Raw genomic sequence first — 17,451 nt, 5'->3', positions numbered from 1 at the left:
TTGTTGCCTTCATTCAAGGGAGTAAATGGTCCTCGCAGAGGGGAGCTATGATGAGGCCCCAGAATGCCCAGGCCAGCCTCCATGTGTTCTCTGGCACCCACCCATAGTGACGCTGCACCACACTGACAAGTGTAGCACAACTCCCAGACGTCCATTCCAGGGTTCAGGGACAGACCCCACAGTGGGGCGGGTTGAGCACACATCAGTGGTCTGACTCATATTCCCTGCGTGGAAGCAGCAGGGTCACCACCACTCATCCTAGCCTGAGTCCCCAGGAAGCCCCACTGTCCCTCTGCCACCGTTGTGACCACTGGTGGGCTTCACTGAAACTCTTCAGCCACTCGGAAAAGTTGGGGGTTCAGCAAAACACAAAACACTTTTTTCTCAGGCACTTTTAATTAGCTCCTGCACCCTTACTCTCCACTTTGCTTCACCTGTTTATTTGGAGTGACATCAAATCTGTATGTTTGCGAGTCCCTGTGAGTAATTCTGTGCAGCGTTACTTTCTCTAAGACTGTTTGAAGTCCCAAATGTTTTTGATCTTTTGCATTAGAAGACGGGTGTCACATTTTGCCACAGAGGATGTGAACCCCAAACCTAAAGGAGGCGTGTTTTTTTTTTATCGTGCTTAAGTGAAAGTTTACAAACCAAGTCAGCCTCTTATACAAAAACTTATACATACCTTGCTATATATTCCTAGCTGCTCTCCCCCTAATGAGCACATTCCTCCTCCCCACCCTGTATTCCTCGCGTCCATTCAACTGGCTCCTGTCCCCCTCTTCCTTCTCATCTCCCTTCCAAACAGGAGCTGCTCACATAGTCTCATGTGTCTACTTGAGCCAAGAAGCTCACTCCTCACAAGTATCATTATCTATCTTATAGTCCAGTCCAATCCCTGTCTGAAGAGTTGGCTTTGGAAATGGTTCCAATCTTGGGCTAAAAAAGGGTCCCGGGACCATGACCTCCAGGGTCCCTCTAGTCTCAGTCACAGCATTAAACCTGGTCTTTTTATGATAATTTGAGATCTGCAACCCATTGTTCTCCTGCTCCGTCAGGGATTCTCTGTGGTGTTCTTGTCAGGGCAGTGATCAGCGATAGCTGGGCACCATCTAGTTCTTCCGGTCTTGGGCTGATACAGACTCTGGTTTATGTGGCCTTTTCTGTCTCTTGGGCTCATCTTTACCATATGTCTCTGGTGTTCTTCATTCTCCTTTGCTCCACGTGGGTTGAAGCCAATTGATGCATCTTAGATGGCCACTTGCTAGCATTTAAGACCTCAGATGCCTCTCACCAAAGCAGGGTACAGAATGTTTTCTTGATACATTTTGTTATGCCAATTGACCTAGATGTCCCTCCTACTCTGGCCTTCAAAGCATTTGGTTGTATTTCAGGAAACTTTTTTGCCTTTGGTTTAGTCCAGTTGTGTTGACCTCTCCTGTATTGTGTATTGTCTTTCCCTGCACCTGAAATAGTTCTAGTTTACTATCTAATTAGTGAATACCCCTCTCCCTCCCTCCCCACCCTCGTAACCATCAAAGAATTTTTTTTTCTGTGTTTAAACTTTTTCTAAAGTTCTTATAATAGTGGTTTCATACAATATTTGTCCTTTTGCAAATGACTAATTTCACTCAGCATAATGCATTCCAGATTCCTCCATGTTATGAAATGTTTCACGAATTCATTATTGTTCTTAATCATTGCATAGTATTCCGTTCTGTGAATATCATAATTTATTTATGCATTCATCCATTGATGGGCACCTTGGTTGCTTCCATCTTTTTGCTATTGTAAACAGTGCTGCAGTGGACATTGGTGTGCATATATCTGTTCATATAAAGGCTCTTATTTCTCTAGGATATATTCCAAGGAGTGGGATTGCTGGATCATATGGTAGTTCTATTTCAAGCTTCTTAAGGAAGTGCCAAATCGATTTCCAAAGTGGTTGTACCATTTTACATTCCCACCAGCAGTGTATAAGTGTTCCAGTCTCTCCACAACCTCTCCAACTTTTATTATTTTGTGGTTTTTGGACTAAGGCCAGCCTTGTTGGCATAAGATGGTATCTCATTGTAGTTTTGATTTGCATTTCTCTAACGGCTAACGATTGTGAGCATTTCCTCATGTATCTGTTAGCTGCCTGAATGTCTTCTTTGGTGAAGCACCGGTTCATATCCTTTGCCCATTTGTTAATTGGATTATTTGCCTTTTTGTAGTTGAGTTTTTGCAGTATCATGTAGATTTTAGAGATCAGACACTGATAGGATTGTCATAGCTAAAAACTTTTTCCCAGTCTGTAGGTAATCTTACTCTTTTGGAGAAGTCTGTGGATGAGCCTAGGTGTTTGATTTTTAGGAGCTGCTAGTTATCTAGTTTCTCTTTTGGTGTTTGTACATTGTTAGTAATGTTTTGTATACTGTTTATGCCATGTATTAGGGCTCCTAGCATTGTCTCTATTTTTCTTCCATGACCTTTATCATTTTAGATTTAGGTCTTTAATCCATTTCGAGTTAGTTTTAGCACACAGTGTGAGGTATGGGTCTTGTTTTATTTTTTTGCAGATGGATATCCAGTTATGCCAGCACCATTTGTTAAAGAGACTATCTTTTCCCCATTTAACTGACTTTGGACCTTTGTCAAATATCAGCTGCTCATATGTAGATAGATTTATGTCTGGATTCTCAATTCATTCCACTGGTCTATGTGCCTGTTGTTGTACCAGTATCAGGCTGTTTTGACTACTGTGGCTGTATAATAGGTTCTAAAATCAGGTAGAGTAAGGCCTCCCACTTTGTTCTTCTTTTTCAGTAATGCTTTACTTATCTGGGCCCTCTTTAAAGGAGTGTGTTTTGCCTGCTGCTCTGAAAGATATGTAGATGTGGGATAAGAGAGATGGCCCTCCCATCCTTCTAAAAAGGTTGCCCAATCAGGAGTGAGAAAGCACAAACTGTCTCCTTCAGCTATGCAGAGTGGAGAACCTTTATCAGGTGCCCCATTAGGAATCGCCTCTAGCTGGTTGTGAGTCTGCCTTAGTTTCCTAGTGCTGCTGTAATTAAAAAATACCACAAGGGAGTGACTTGCAAGAACAGAAATTTATTTTCTTGAAGTTCTGGAGGATAAAAGTCCAAATCAGGGTCTCAACTGTGTCAATTCCTTCTGTTGGTCTCTCTCCTACTTTCTGGTGTCCACTGGCAATCGTTGGTGTCCCTTTGCTCATAAACAGGCCCTCATATGACATCTGTCTTCCCCTTGTATGGGTGTTTGCAGCTACTCTAGTCTTTTTATAAGACACCACTCAGAAGTGATTAGATTTTTTTTTACTCTGATATGACCTCGTTAACATACCAAAAGAAAAACCTCATTTTCAAATGGGATTGCGTTTACAGGTACAGGGTTAGGACTTTCTCATATCCTTTATGAGGGACACAATTCAGATCATAACAGGGGATTTTTCCTCTCTGACTCTTTCCTCTTCTGTTTCCCTGGTGGAGCCTGCTTACCTTCATATCAGATGAGTGCCAACGTTACGTGTTTAGTGAAGAGAAAGAGGTGTAAGACTTTGTCCCTGCTTATTATTCCTTTCCAGCACAAAATGGAGGTGGGGGGGGCTTTTCTTTAAAGAGCTGGTTTCTGTGCTTTCTCTGGGGGTGATGAGAAAGGCATTCTGCTAAGATAGATGGAAGTCATGAAGACACCACAGACCTGTGGTGTTCCCTGGAAGGCCAGGCCTCAGATCCCAGGCTGACAGACGGGCAATTTGGAAGGCAGTTGTCTGTCCATTTCCTTCCAGAGAAATCCCAGCAAGTATCCATGACTTTCCTAGATTTGCAGGCGTGTGTCAACCTTGTGCCCAGACAATGCAGGCCCCCTTTACATTGTACGGGATTTCAGGGGTGAAGGGAGGGCTCTGTGCCATGCTAATGCACCACACATACACACACACACAGAAGGTGTGTCATGACTGGAATTCTACAACTGGAATTTCATTCTTTTCACTGAAACCTTCGATTCTTGTTAAAATGCTGAGAACCTTGGAATTTCAGGCCCTTGGCATTTTGGTAGGGCTGACTTTGGCAGGGAAAAGCTGGGAAAGAGAATCTGAGGCTCTTGGGGGTCCCAGAGTGAGCTTTGCAGAAATACCACCAAGGGGTGGAGTTGAGGGGAAAAATGTCCAGAACAGAGAGAAAACAAACGTTGCTTCACAAATGTGCAAATGGTGTCCTAGCTCTACATTTTTGGCTTCTTTTAAAACTGGAAATGTCTTATTTTTAACAATATAAATCATATTGGCTTTGGGAAGTAATCTTAGAATTCCTGCTGGAGATGCATGTACCTCAGAACCTTAGGAAATCCATGCATGGGCTACAGGAAGTGTTTTATGTATATGTTCAGGTCGTATTTTCTGAAGCTTTCACCAGAGTCGTAAAGTGGTCCTAAGGAATTTGAGCAAGGAAACCTGACAATGCGGCCTCAGCCTCTGAAGCATACAAAGTTCTGGGTGAGCCAAGCTTGGACCAGCTGTGTAGGGCACAGGAACTGGTCCAGGTCATTACTGCTGGGACCTGCCTGCCCACCCTAGACTTTGGAAGACCCTTCTACCATCATTTAGGTCCTGGGTAGCACAAATTGTACTTGAATACTAATCTAAAGGTTGGCGGTTCGAACCCACACAATAATGCTACGGAAGAAAGACCTGGTGATCTGCTTCCGTAAAGATTATAGCCAAGAAAACCCTATGGAGTAGTTCTACTCTGTCACACATGGGGTCCCCGTGAGCTGGAATTGACTAGACGGCAAGGGGTTTGACTTGGTTTTGGTTTTCTACCATCATTGTAATGGTGAGAGAAAAAAACTAATGTTTTCTTCTGATAATAAAAGTAGATAGTAGCCACTGAGTTGATTAAGCCCCATGGCGACCCCATGTGTGACAGGGTAGAACTGCTCCATAGGGTTTTCTTGGCTGCAATCTTCATGGAAGCAGATCCAGGCTTGTCTTCCAAGGCACCTCTGGGTGGGTTTGAACTGCCGACCTTTCAGTTAGTAGTCGAGCATTTAACAGTTTGTGCCACCCAAGGTTTCCTGATCAGAATTAACCACTGTGAACATTTTGAGGTATTCTCTTATAGGTTTTTTCTTCTTTTTTTTTTTGAAGAGAGTTGAGATCATAATATGTCTTTGCAAAGAGCCGTTTTCACTTAACATGGCAACATAATCATCTTGCGTGCCATTAAGAAGCCTTTACAAGCCTCATTTTCAACGGCTGCTCAATATAGTCCATTCTATGGCAGTGCTAGAGTTCACTTACCCATCCTTCTGTTGTTGGACATTTGCATTGTTTCCAGCTTTTTGCTTTAATAAATAATGCAGTGAGAAGCATCCCTGGGCAAGCAGCTTCGCTTGCGTTTCAGATTATTCTTTCTGGTAGGTTCCTAGAAGTCTCTTTTGACTCTGGAAGTTTTCAGAGTTTAGATGTTGCTGAGTCGCATCTGTAAAGACTGGATTTGCAAAAAGACTACAGGCAGAGAGTTGGGGCCAGTGGACAACGTTCAGGGGGTTCCTGCTGAACGTGGAACACACTGCTAGGTCTCTGGGTATAGGGGAGACTTAAGAAATTAGAAGACCCAGACTTCAACCTTGAGGAACACACAGTATGGGTGTGAAACCACTACTATATGAAGGCATAAAGGAAGTAATGCCTGTATCGCAGAACCTTAGGGGATCCACACATGACTTCAGGATGCGGGTAGAGTTTTGTGTGTTTGTTTGTATTGTGGTTTCTGGAGAGGGGGGAGCTGATAGCTTTCATTAGAATCTTTTCACCTACAGAGCTGCAAAGAATTGTCCATTCCGCGATTATCTGGGGGAGCGTGGTTGTTGTTGGTAGCTGCCGTCAAGTTGGCCCCCGACTCATAGCGGACCCCAAGCACAATGGAACGAAATGACGCATGGTCCTGCACCATGCCCATGATCGGTTGTACCTTGGACTGTTGTGATCCATAGGGTTTTCACTGGCTGATTTTCAGAAGTAGATATCCAGGCCTTTCTTCCTAGTTTGTCTTAGTGTGGAAGCTCCACTGAACCTGTTCAGCATCATAGCAACATGCAAGCCTCCACTGACAGCTGAGTGGTGGCTATACATGAGGTGCATTGCCCAGGAATCAAACCTGGTCTCCTGCCTGGAAGGTGAGAATCCTACCACTGAACCACCACTACCCCCGAAGGAATGTGGAGGGGCTGCAAATTTTTTTCTCTACTTTTTCCTCATTATACCTTTTTTATTTTATAATTTTTACAATAGAAAAAAGATAAATGTTTTTCATGATATTCATGTGGCCAGTAGAGTATAATAAGGAGATGTCGGTCAGGGGTTCAAGTTTTGGGGACCTTGCGGGGGATGTAGGAGAGGCCACAACCTGTACCCAGCAGGTGTGAGGCAGATTTTGGCAGCATTTGTCACGTGTCCCTGCAGTCACCTACCATCGTTTATATAAAAACCTACTCCTGGCAGCATCAGACAGTGTTGTATGGGCCTAGTGCCTGCAAGATCACATTCTCAGAACGTTAGATTAAGCAGGTGCACAGCACTTCAGGTAATACAAACCAGTGTTTCCTCATCCCACTACCAGAGCCTCAGACCCCGTTGCTGAGTCAAGAGAGCTTCCTGCTGCATGTTCTTAGGCACGGGAGGGCCAATCTGGCTCTACAGGTGTGGAAAAAGCGGAGAGATGTGCCGTGGCTCCAGGCCCTTCACTCAGGGCTAGGATGAGATGTGTACATGGAAATGGACAGCCTGAGTTTGTATTTATTTTTCTCAGTCTGTGCTGAATACTTCTGTTGGTTTTCTGACAGGAAGGTAGCTAGCCACGTGCCAGGCTGCAGCTGGTCCAGGTGTTCCCCGTGGGGCGGCTTCCTACAGATGTGCCCATAGAGCCCTCTCTTAGCGACACTTGTTCCAAGAGTTCACGGATTTTGTCAAGTCAAGTTCCCACAGTCAGGACAACTGGGATAGGTGTGGGCATCTCATCTTCCCGTTTTCCCTGTGTGGGTACTTTCCTGTGGCCGTAGTGGCCAGGTCTCCATTAGAAGGTCTAAGTGCAGAGCACGGCTGAACTACAGAGGTGAACTCAATAGTCTCCAAGGCTTTTCACCTTTATCTGGCTTGCCAACAAAACTGTACGGTTCTTTTCTTCTTTTGAGCTCCAGTTGGCTATTTCTCCCAGGTCCCAGCTGAGTTGTTTTTTTTTTTTTTTTTCTCCCCTGACTCTTGGCTTCTACTAATGAAATCCCTTTCTCATTTCCTGTCACTCTCCCTGCCTTTGATCTTTTGTCTTCTCCAGACCCAGAACCACTGAGCCTCATAAGGGACTCAGAGGCACCTTGCATTTCCCTGTATTTACACAAGGACTGCAGTCCTCACATGAGTCTAATTCTTATTTGGCTTCAGCTCCAAAAGCAACAAACCCCACCCTGAGGCAGGCACCCTAACTAGCCACTGCCACCCCCTCAGGTGTAGGGAATATCTGCTCTTCCCATAAAAAGCCTGAAAACGTATTAAACAAACACATCTGTGACCGATGCCAGTCCTAGTCCAGAATGCAAAATAATCAAGCAGGAAAACCCTCAAAATACAATCCTTTGGGGGGAAAAAAAGACAGCTAAAAATTTAGACCTGCAAAAGGCGTCATTAAGAAGTTCTTCCTCATACTCAGACTCACCATGGTTATGATTTGAGCTTATGGCGTAGCGCCTAAGAGCTTGGCTGCTATGGGGCAGTTATACTGTCCTGTAGGGTTGCTATGAGTCAGAATGGACTTGACAGCAATGGGTATTTTGGTTATGTCAGATACTCTCTTCTCCCCTCTGTAAACCACCCACTGCCACCGAGTCGATTCCGATTCACAGCGACCCTCGGGAGATATTTTTAATAATACACTGTAAGTAAAATTATATTTTATATGTAAAATAAAACATTAAATTTTATACATAAAATAATTTTATTAAGATATGTTTACATTATATGTGATAAAACTATATTTTATACTTAAAGTATTTAACATAAATATCTTATATTTTATCATTAATATTTTTAAAATATAAGGTATTTTTAAGACAACACACAATACTGGGAAAAAATATAAGACATTTTACAGGTAAACTATATTTATTTAGAAAATGTTATAAAGTATTTAATGAAACATTTTATATTGGCAAATATTTTAAAATATAGGATATTTCATTATATTACAATAAATATTAATAATTAAATCAATACCAATTTTGAATATTTAAGCTAAGTAGTTTAACACAAATAAATTAATATTGAAATATATAATATTTTATGTAAATAAAATGTATAAAATATATATTATAATGTAATACATGTTGTTAGTTACCATTCAGTTTATTCCCAGTCACACGTGGTGACTTCATATGTGTAGAGTAGAACTGCTTCATAGGGTTTCAAGGCTGTGACCTTTTGGAAGCAGGTTGCCAGGCCTTTCTTCTGAGGTGCCCCTGGGTGGGTTCAAACTGCCAGTTTGAACGGCTAGTATCAGAGCATTTAACCTTCTGCACCATCCAGAAAAAAAAAAATTTTATCCAGGGATTCCTATATATATACAAAAACCCACTGCCTTCCGATCGATTCCAACTCATAAGGACCCTATAGGACAGCGTAGAACTGCCCCATAGGGTTTCCGAGAAGTGGCTGGTGGATTTGAACTGCCAAGCTTTTAGTTAGCAGCCAAGCTCTTAATCACTGCACTACCAGGGTTCCATGTATATACACGCACACGCACATAAATTTATATAATTTAGTTTAAATATATATAACAAAATATTTAATGATGAAGAATATAGAATGTTATTTTATATAAATACGTTTTATAAGTACATTATAAACATTTTAGTATAAACTAGCAGATCTCCTTCCCTTTCCAAGATTTCCTCTCTGGGGGACCCAGCGCCCCCTATCTCCCGCTCCACGTTAGCACCCTGACGTCCTGTTCTTCCTCCTGTCCACAGGCATCGGCAAGAACGTCATCTGCGACCGCACAGCCACGCCGCTGGACGCCTTCCGCATGATGTCGGCCGCCCACTACTACCCCAAGCTCATGAGCATCATGGGCAACGTGCTGCGCTTCCTGCCGGCCTTCGTGCACATGAAGCAGCTCATCGAGGAGGGCTACGTGGGCGAGCTGCTGGTGTGCGAGGTGCAGGTGCACAGCGGCAGCCTGCTGGGCAAGAAGTACAACTGGAGCTGCGACGACCTGATGGGCGGCGGCGGCCTGCACTCGGTGGGCACCTACATCATCGACCTGCTCACCTTCCTCACCGGCCAGAAGGCCATCAAGGTCCACGGGCTACTCAAGACCTTCGTGAAGCAGACCGACCACATCAAGGGCATCCGCCAGATCACCAGCGACGACTTCTGCACCTTCCAGATGGTGCTGGAGGGCGGCGTGTGCTGCACCGTCACCCTGAACTTCAACGTGCCCGGCGAGTTCAAGCAGGACGTGACTGTGGTTGGCTCGGCCGGGCGCCTGCTGGCCATGGGCACCGACCTGTACGGGCAGCGCAACAGCGCCCCAGAGCAGGAGCTGCTGCTGCAGGACGCCACGCCCGTCAGCAACTCCCTGCTGCCGGAGAAGGCCTTCAGCGACATCCCTTCGCCCTACCTGCGCGGCACCATCAAGATGATGCAGGCCGTGCGCCAGGCCTTCCAGGATCAGGACGACCGGCGCACGTGGGACGGGCGGCCGCTCACCATGGCCGCCACCTTCGACGACTGCCTGTACGCCCTGTGCGTGGTGGACACCATCAAGAGGTCCAGCCAGACGGGCGAATGGCAGAACATCGCCATCATGACCGAGGAGCCGGAGCTGAGCCCGGCCTACCTGATCAGCGAGGCTATGCGGCGGAGCAGGATGTCCCTCTACTGTTAGCCCAGACTGGGGACCTAGGGGACTTGGGCCTTCTGCAAGGGGCCCGGAGAAGGGGAAAAATAAGGGGGAGAGAATGGCTGTGGGGAATGTGGGAGTGGGAAGCGGAGGGGCAGCGAGTAAACGGCGTCTGGGAAAATGAATAAGACTGCTGGGCTGAGTTAATAGCCTGGGGGTACTCAGAAGGCCTGCGATTCAGTTCAAGAGATTGGGTCTCTGCTGAGCGTTAGCATAAGGGGGAAAGAGGCTTAGCTGCCTCTGCTGCCTTTTACTATGAGAAACAAGGAGGGCTTGCTTCCCGCCTACCCCAACCAACCCCACACACACCTTGACCTCCTTTGCAAGCCAAATGGTCCTGCAAGGTCAAGGCCACTGTTATCAGATGGCAAGCTGGGTGATTGCCAGGCGTCCCGGACGCCCCCTGCCTGCAGGATAAGACACTGTCTTTACATGTCCACACAAACCTGTTAGTGTGCGTAGGGGCCGGGTAGTCAGAAAAAGTTCCAGGAAGCCACCTTTTATTCTACTTAGAGTATCTAAAGGAAAAAGCACTTGGTAGCAAAGTGTACAGCTTCCTAGATTGGTTGATCTTCCTGCCAGGAAGCACTAAGGAAGGTCTTCCTGATTGCGTCATTGGCCGTCCCCTGGCAGGAGGTGGGGCGAGGTAGTGTCAGGGATGGCTAGCAGAATGAGCGTCTTCAGCCAAAAAGAGCAGGCGCACACGCTACATGGAAACAGATGAGGCAGAGAATAAAATATCCCTTTGAATTTCTCAACAATTGAAAAACTGCACAGAGTCTCCTCTAACAATATTTCCAGTAGAGTGGGACTGAATGTAAGAGCCATTAGCTACTGAAGGGTTGAGGTGGTCCTGCCACGTGGCTCTCAAGGGCAAGGCTAAGGAGATAACTCCAGGCAGAAACCATGCGGGTTCCAGCTCCTCAGCTGCCCTCCTAGCCTGGGGGCCCCTGCGCCTCAGAGCTGCTGTGGGAATTCATTCAGCACGTAGAGGGAGCTTAGCGCTGGGCTCGCTTGGAGCTCTAACGCCCATCTCTCCTACCGATCTGGGCAACGACTTTTAGGAGCTTTGTGGATTTAAAAAGGAGGGCTCCGGCTCTGCTCGATCTAGTTCTCTGCCCCTAAAAAAAATTCGAGACTCTTCCCTAGTTTTCGCCTTTGCTCTCAGGATTCTGACACTCTGGAGATTCTGAATAGGTGTTAAAACAAAAAAAGGAAGAACATAATTTTCAGTGTTTATAAAACAGGGGCTTAGAGCCCCCTGAGATGCATATTTCATCTAGGGTTGAGAAACCTAATGTTGCAAAAAACATCTTCTCCTTAGTCTATGGTCTCTTGTCCTTTTATCCTTCTGCTTTATGGAGCTTTTATTGGAGTCGGGAACTGCAGGCTTGGAGCAGGCAGTACCATGAGGGCGCCAGAGTCACACACACGCTTGGCACGCACACAGACACACCACATACAAGTGTTTTTAAAAACTTAGTATCATCAAGCAACACTAAAATCATTCTTAAAAATTCAGATCTGTTCTTAAAAGAAAGACCAAGTCTTGAAAACAGGGAATCACCCTTTTGTTATCTTTTCTATCTTAATCCTTCAACCCACACAAGACATTTGTCTAGGTTGGATGTTGAGACTATTGCTTATAAATCCACATAGCTTTGGTTCACAAGCTTTCTGAAGGCAAACAGCTGTCTCTGGCATCCACCCGAGGTTCAGACGTCTTTCCAGACAACTGGAAGTAGAACTAGAAGGGAATTTAAGGAGGCTTAGAGGCTACCCCCAGCCTGAGTAGGTAAAATCTGAAAATGAATAGTACAGTTAGTGGCATCTTCTATTCCCCCCTCCAAGGTCAACATGCTGTAAAGCCCAGGCTACTGGGGAGTGGGGGGGTGGGGGTTATGGGTGTGTGCAAACACCAGGGGAAATGATGGTCATTTTCTAGGGCAGAGGGTGAAGAGTTGTCTTTCTGGGAAGAATCACCTTATTTCCCAGGACCTTACTGAAGCACAGTCAGCTGGGACTCTTGTTGGTCCATTGTCATCTCTGGTCTACAGCCGTCCAGCTTTTTGCAGCTATCGGGTGAAAGCTGGAGCTAGAACAGAAGTCTCCAGTAATGGTTTTAGCAGAAGGCCAGTCATGCCCTCTTTCAGTCCCTGTTCTCCCTCTTCTCTGGATAGGCAGTTTTGTGAAAACTGAATGCAAAGTTTTTTGCGGGGACCTATTTTTTTTTTTAGCATGAAAAGCTGTGATTAAGGATGGAGAGAAAGGAAACTTCGGCGACTCTGTGGTCTCATTTTTCTAAGTTGTTTTCAATCTAAGTAAGGATGTTCCTGGGGTTTTAGTTCTACGTTTCTGTACTTATCCCTAAGACTTGGGAGTTTTTTGGTTTTTTTTTTTTCTCAAAGCCTTCTGAGCTCTGTGATAAATATTCAATGTCATAACAGAAATTCTCATTTGAGACCGGGGCATTGAAAAAATATATATTCTTTAAAAAAAAACAGCATGGGAAAATATTTTAGGAAGAGTACTCAAATTGTATCTACTGAAATGCATGTAGCAGTTAGATGCAGAAATGGAAGGGAGAAAAACCTAGATGGTTAATTTTCTATATATATATAAATGACAGCAATGGCTTCGAGACACTTCAGTGCCCCTCCTGCCCCTGACCTACCACATACAGACTGTGTTGATTAGAGGCAGCAATTTGAAGCTGATGTCTCAAGCTTTTAACAATATCCTGCAGCAGGACTTTGTTTCAGTCCAGCACCCCTAATAATACCCTCAAGGGTCTGGGCACCATCAGCTGACTTTGACCTAGGACTAAGCCCCACAATAATCAAGCCCCTTTCTGCTTTATTTAATGTGTTTCAAGAGCCTCAGGTACCTGAAGCACAACTTTAGTGTCTTACCATTTAACACCCACTGGATTGGTCCCATCAGTGTGTGGATGCCTCTGGTACTGGAAATTTTGCCCGATGCCCCTGGTTGCCTCTGTAGTGTATCAAGTTCCGAGAGACAGCGTGGGTCAGGGGTCCTTAACTAGCATCCATCCACAAGTTTTTGGGGATGTCCTGAGCTTATCTGGATCATTTGGAGTTGGTGTGCCTTCTTCTGAAGGAGACAGTCCATTAACCTCTGTCAGTCTCTCAATGGGAGAGGCATTACGGAGTACCATAGATACTCCTTAGCCTGCCAGGCAGCAAATACCTGTATGTCAGGTGTACCTCTACTCTCTAGAGACTGTCTTGGCTGGCTCCAACTCAGGATGAATTTCTCCCAGACCCTTTCCCCATCTGCAGAGAGCAATGCCAAGTACCCTCAGTTCACCAACGCTGAAAAGAACTAACGTGTTGATCATCCACTGTGTGCAAGGTATTTAAGTACATTACCTCATTTAATCCATAAATCATCCTATAATGTTAGATACTGTTATTCTCCCTTTACAGAGGAGAATATGGAGGCTCTGAGAGGAAGAGTAACTTGCCCGAAGTCAAACAACTAGTAAACAGCACAAGTAGAGTCAACTGAATCCAAAACCTTTCTTCTCCAAACCATGTGGGCTCCCAAGAAGAAGGGACTGTGTCTAGGCTGTTCTTCCCAGGTAGGAAAGCCCTCCTTGTCCAACACTGGAGCAACTGTGGTAAGAGCTGAATGGTACCTGCTGCTCCACTCAACTGCTGTAAATGCCCTCCTGCTGAGCAGGATGCAACATTTGGTGTTCTGCCAGAACGTTAGTTATAAAGCTGCAAATAGAAGTAGTCGATTTTTCTCCCCCTTCGAAAATGGACATATCACTCAGCTTCTTTTAAAATGGACTTACTAAGGTGGTTTTGATTGTAGGTGATGCAGCAAACCTCAGCGTTGGGGAGTTTCAATTGGCCGACCGTTATAGATGGCCCTTGATTTTGCTCTCTGCCACCTGAGCGTGATGTAGGAAAATGTCTCTTTTCAGGGAGTGGGGCTTTTAAAGTTCATCTGTGTGTGACGCCGGGTTTGAGCTGTGCTTTGCATTCGTAGCTTTACACTCTCTTTCTTCATCTTGTCTCACAGCCGCAGCTATTGAATTTGACTGCTGGTCACAAGTTGGGTTTCTGATCTGGTCTCTTTTATTCTCTTGGGTATAGGGGAACATTAAGTATTGCTAATGATATCCTGGGGAGAAAGTAAATCCAGGTGCCTCTGAAGAGACTTCAGAGTCCAATATATTCATTTGTTTTATATTATTTGCTTTACATCCCAGAGAGGTTACACGACGGCCAAAGTCATACCGCATCTTTAGAGGCAGAGCCAGGACTGGGAGCCCGGTTTTCTGAGTCCACCAACCACCCTGCCTCATATGGCACCTTTAGAGCTCTCAGGTGGGGAGTGGGGGGCCCAGGGAGGGGAAATGACTTGTCTGAGGTCACGTGGCTTGTTGGTGGAGGAGTTGGAACTGGAACTCAGACCTGCATCAGACTGTATTCCCTGAGCTGTTGCAGGTAAATCGGGTTTTTTGAAAGAAAATATATACTGAATGCACCCAGAGAACTAGCTATTCAAAAATGTCCATTGTGATTTTAATGTGAACAGCTATCTCTAATTTGTCCTTTACTTGGCAAGGATGGGGTGCAAATCCAGATTTTCTCCTTTAGTATTTTGTAAGGTCAGTTCTACTTCTATTCCCCCAACTCCTAGACAAAGATCAAGGCCCCGACTAGCTCAGGGCTCCTGACCACCACCCACTGCCTACTTCTTCCGTCCATCAAAACCATGGAGTTTAGAGGGCAGAGGCCATGACATTAGGGACCATATTTAAAAAGAGTCAACTAGCAGAACCCCCCATCTCCTTTCCCTTTTGGGGGAGGGAGGGAATGGGCAGTGAAAGAGCGGCTGTGCGGTCTGCAGCGTGCCCTCCCAGGGAATGCCACAGCCCTTACCAGCAGTGGGAGGTCCACCCAGCAAGGTCCACCTGGGCAGTGCCAGGAAATGAAGTAGATGTTCCAATTTCAGGTCCCAGTCCAGGCTGAATGGGGCTTCCAGGACTTCTCACCAGAGGAATCAAGAACTCCTGTGCTTCTTTAAAAGGCGATGGGTTCATGGTCCCATTGGAGTCTGGAGGTGATGCCCGCATCGCGTCTGAGTAACCCCATCACTTAGGAGTGGGCGGCAGTAGCTGACTGACCTTCCTTCCCACGACAGGGTCCCCATTTGCTGGAGCCCTGGAAAGGGCCAACCCAGCCTCTGGCTCCAGTTGCCTCCTGGTCAGGCTACTCAGTGTTGCACTACTGAATACTCTTGAATCTGACACACTGTTTCCTTTTCTGTTTTCACCAGCAGTGAGTAGAATAATAAAAAGAACAGGTTAGATGCAATGGCTTTACATTTAGTGGGGTGATCAAAGGCTTGCCTGGGCAGGTGTAGGCAGGCCTACAAAATAACCCTGGTGTCACAATGTAGCCGTCTCTCTCATTCCCTGTCCTCTCCAGCCACACCAGGGCTAAGTTGTTGAATGAGCCCCTTGGTTTCTTTTTATCAATGAGATGACTTATTTGTGATTCTGAGTCTAATCCCAGGGTAAGAAACAAAAGCAAGTGACCTGACCAGGTCCTTTACCCCCCTACTTCTCTTTCAGGCATCCAAATGCAGTCAGTAATCCGCCCTGTGCCTTGCCCAGGGGAGAGAGTAGTTTCTGGCAATGACGGCTTCCTGTTTGCTGCCTGGTGCTTTTACATTTGTGTTTGTTTTTTTTATAACCAAAATTGCATTTGTTTGGTTGCTTGTCATTGTCAAGTATGTATTTATTGTGTTTTACAAACATGAGTATATATATGTATAAAACCAAACATATATAAAAAGTCAAGGCATGTATACTAGATATTTTAAAGAGTTATTTATCAAGGGACAAAAGATGTGTGTTATACGTAAACAGAGTCTATATTTTATATATAATGTAGATAGCAAAAAAAAAGCTTATAAATTATAGAAGGTTTTGGGTTTTTATTATTATTAAAGCAAAAAAATTTACAAAAGGACAATGAATGCAACTGTTCTTAGTGTTTTAAAGGCCAAACTACTGTGGGAGGAGGCCTTTCCTCCTGGCCCCAGTGGTCCTGTGTCTGCACTCTGCTCCAGGAAGATGATGGTCATTGTTACCTCTGTGACGCTCAGGGGGAGCTGGTTCCTGTCATGGGCCAGCTGGTGTGGGCCGCCTCAGATGCAGTTTTCTGCTGTTCTCCGCAACTTGCATTAGTGGGATAAAGGAATGAAAGTGGCAAATAAAGATTTAAAAGAAGACCACAGTTCCAGCTGATTTCCTGTTTTTTAGATCCAGGTGCTCTAATTCATGCCTTAGATACCTGCCTAGTTGGTGCAGTGGGAATGATGGTGGTGAATCGGGTGTGTGTGTGGGGGGTGTGTGTGTGTTGGTGTTGGCGGAAGGTGTTCCTGTGTCAGCATCTATGAAGCTGAGCAGTGGGAATCAGCTGAACTTCCTCTTTTGACTGTAGATTCATCGAATTATAGAACCGGAGGCATTTTAGAGGACTCTGGTTCAAACTCTCATTTGGGAGATGTACTTAAGGCTACTTAGGAGGAGTGTGTGCACACACAAGAGTGTGTGTGTGTGTGTGTGTGTGTGTGTGTGAAGAAGATGCCAACATAGATTTTAGACTGGGGGAGCAAATTTTGGAGTTCTGTATTATTTTAACATCTTAACCTAATAGCGGGGGTGCTGGTGGTTCAGTAGTAGAATTCTCCCCTTCTATGCATGAGACCTGGGTTCAACCCCTGGCCACTGCACCTCATGCACTGCCACCATGGTCCCTCAGTGAAGGTTTGTGTGTTGCTGTGATACTAAACAGATTTCAGTGGACCAAGACAGACTAGGAAGAAGGGCCTGGTGATCTACGTCTGGAAATCAGCCAGTGAAAACTCTGTGGATCGCAATGGTCTGATCCCACTGTGCATGGGGTCACTAAGAGTCTGGGGTCAACTCAACGGATGCTAACAACAAAAATCACATAGCCAGTGTAATTGCTGTCAATAAGTTGTATACCTGTAAAAAGTTCAATTGGCAAAAGTTATGTAATAGATATATTTACAACAGTGACCAAAAAAAAAAAAAAAAAAAAACAAGTTGCTGAGGCTGCATATGTACAACCAAACACCTCATGAGATTTGGTTCCTTGATTTGGAGGTTTAGGGTCATGGTTTCATGGGATATCCTAGTTAATTGGCCTAATAATATGTTTAGTGTTTCTGTTCTACCTCCTAGTTCACTGCGTAATGCCTGGGGTCTTAAAAGCTGGCAAGAGGCCATCCAAGTTGCAACAAACGGCCTTTATCCACCTGGAGCAACAGAGGAAAAAGGAGTCAGGGATAGGAGGAGGAAATGGAATGTGTGGCTAATTGCTGCTATGAACAACTGTCTCCTTTGCCAGGAGACCAGAAGAACTGGATGGTGCCCAGGTACCATTAGTGAACATTTTGATCAACGATTCTATAGAAGAAATCT

At 45.2% G+C, this 17,451-nt stretch overlaps 1 protein-coding gene across 1 annotated transcript in view; it reads left to right on the top strand.

Moving 5' to 3' along the window:
- Positions 1 to 16,232, top strand: part of GFOD1 (Gfo/Idh/MocA-like oxidoreductase domain containing 1) — a 150,198-nt gene extending 133,966 nt beyond the window's left edge. Inside the window, exon 2 of the mRNA XM_003416462.4 lies at positions 9,022 to 16,232. Within this exon, the coding sequence (XP_003416510.1) occupies positions 9,022 to 9,941 (920 nt within the window). The 3' untranslated portion in view covers positions 9,942 to 16,232. The remainder of the gene's footprint in view (positions 1 to 9,021) is intronic.
- The last annotated feature ends 1,219 nt before the right edge of the window (positions 16,233 to 17,451 follow it).

The sequence above is a fragment of the Loxodonta africana genome, chromosome 1, assembly GCF_030014295.1.
Source record: "Loxodonta africana isolate mLoxAfr1 chromosome 1, mLoxAfr1.hap2, whole genome shotgun sequence".
NCBI lineage: Eukaryota > Metazoa > Chordata > Mammalia > Proboscidea > Elephantidae > Loxodonta > Loxodonta africana.
Note: the sequence above shows the minus strand (reverse complement) of the source record. Positions and strands in the feature narration are given on the sequence as shown.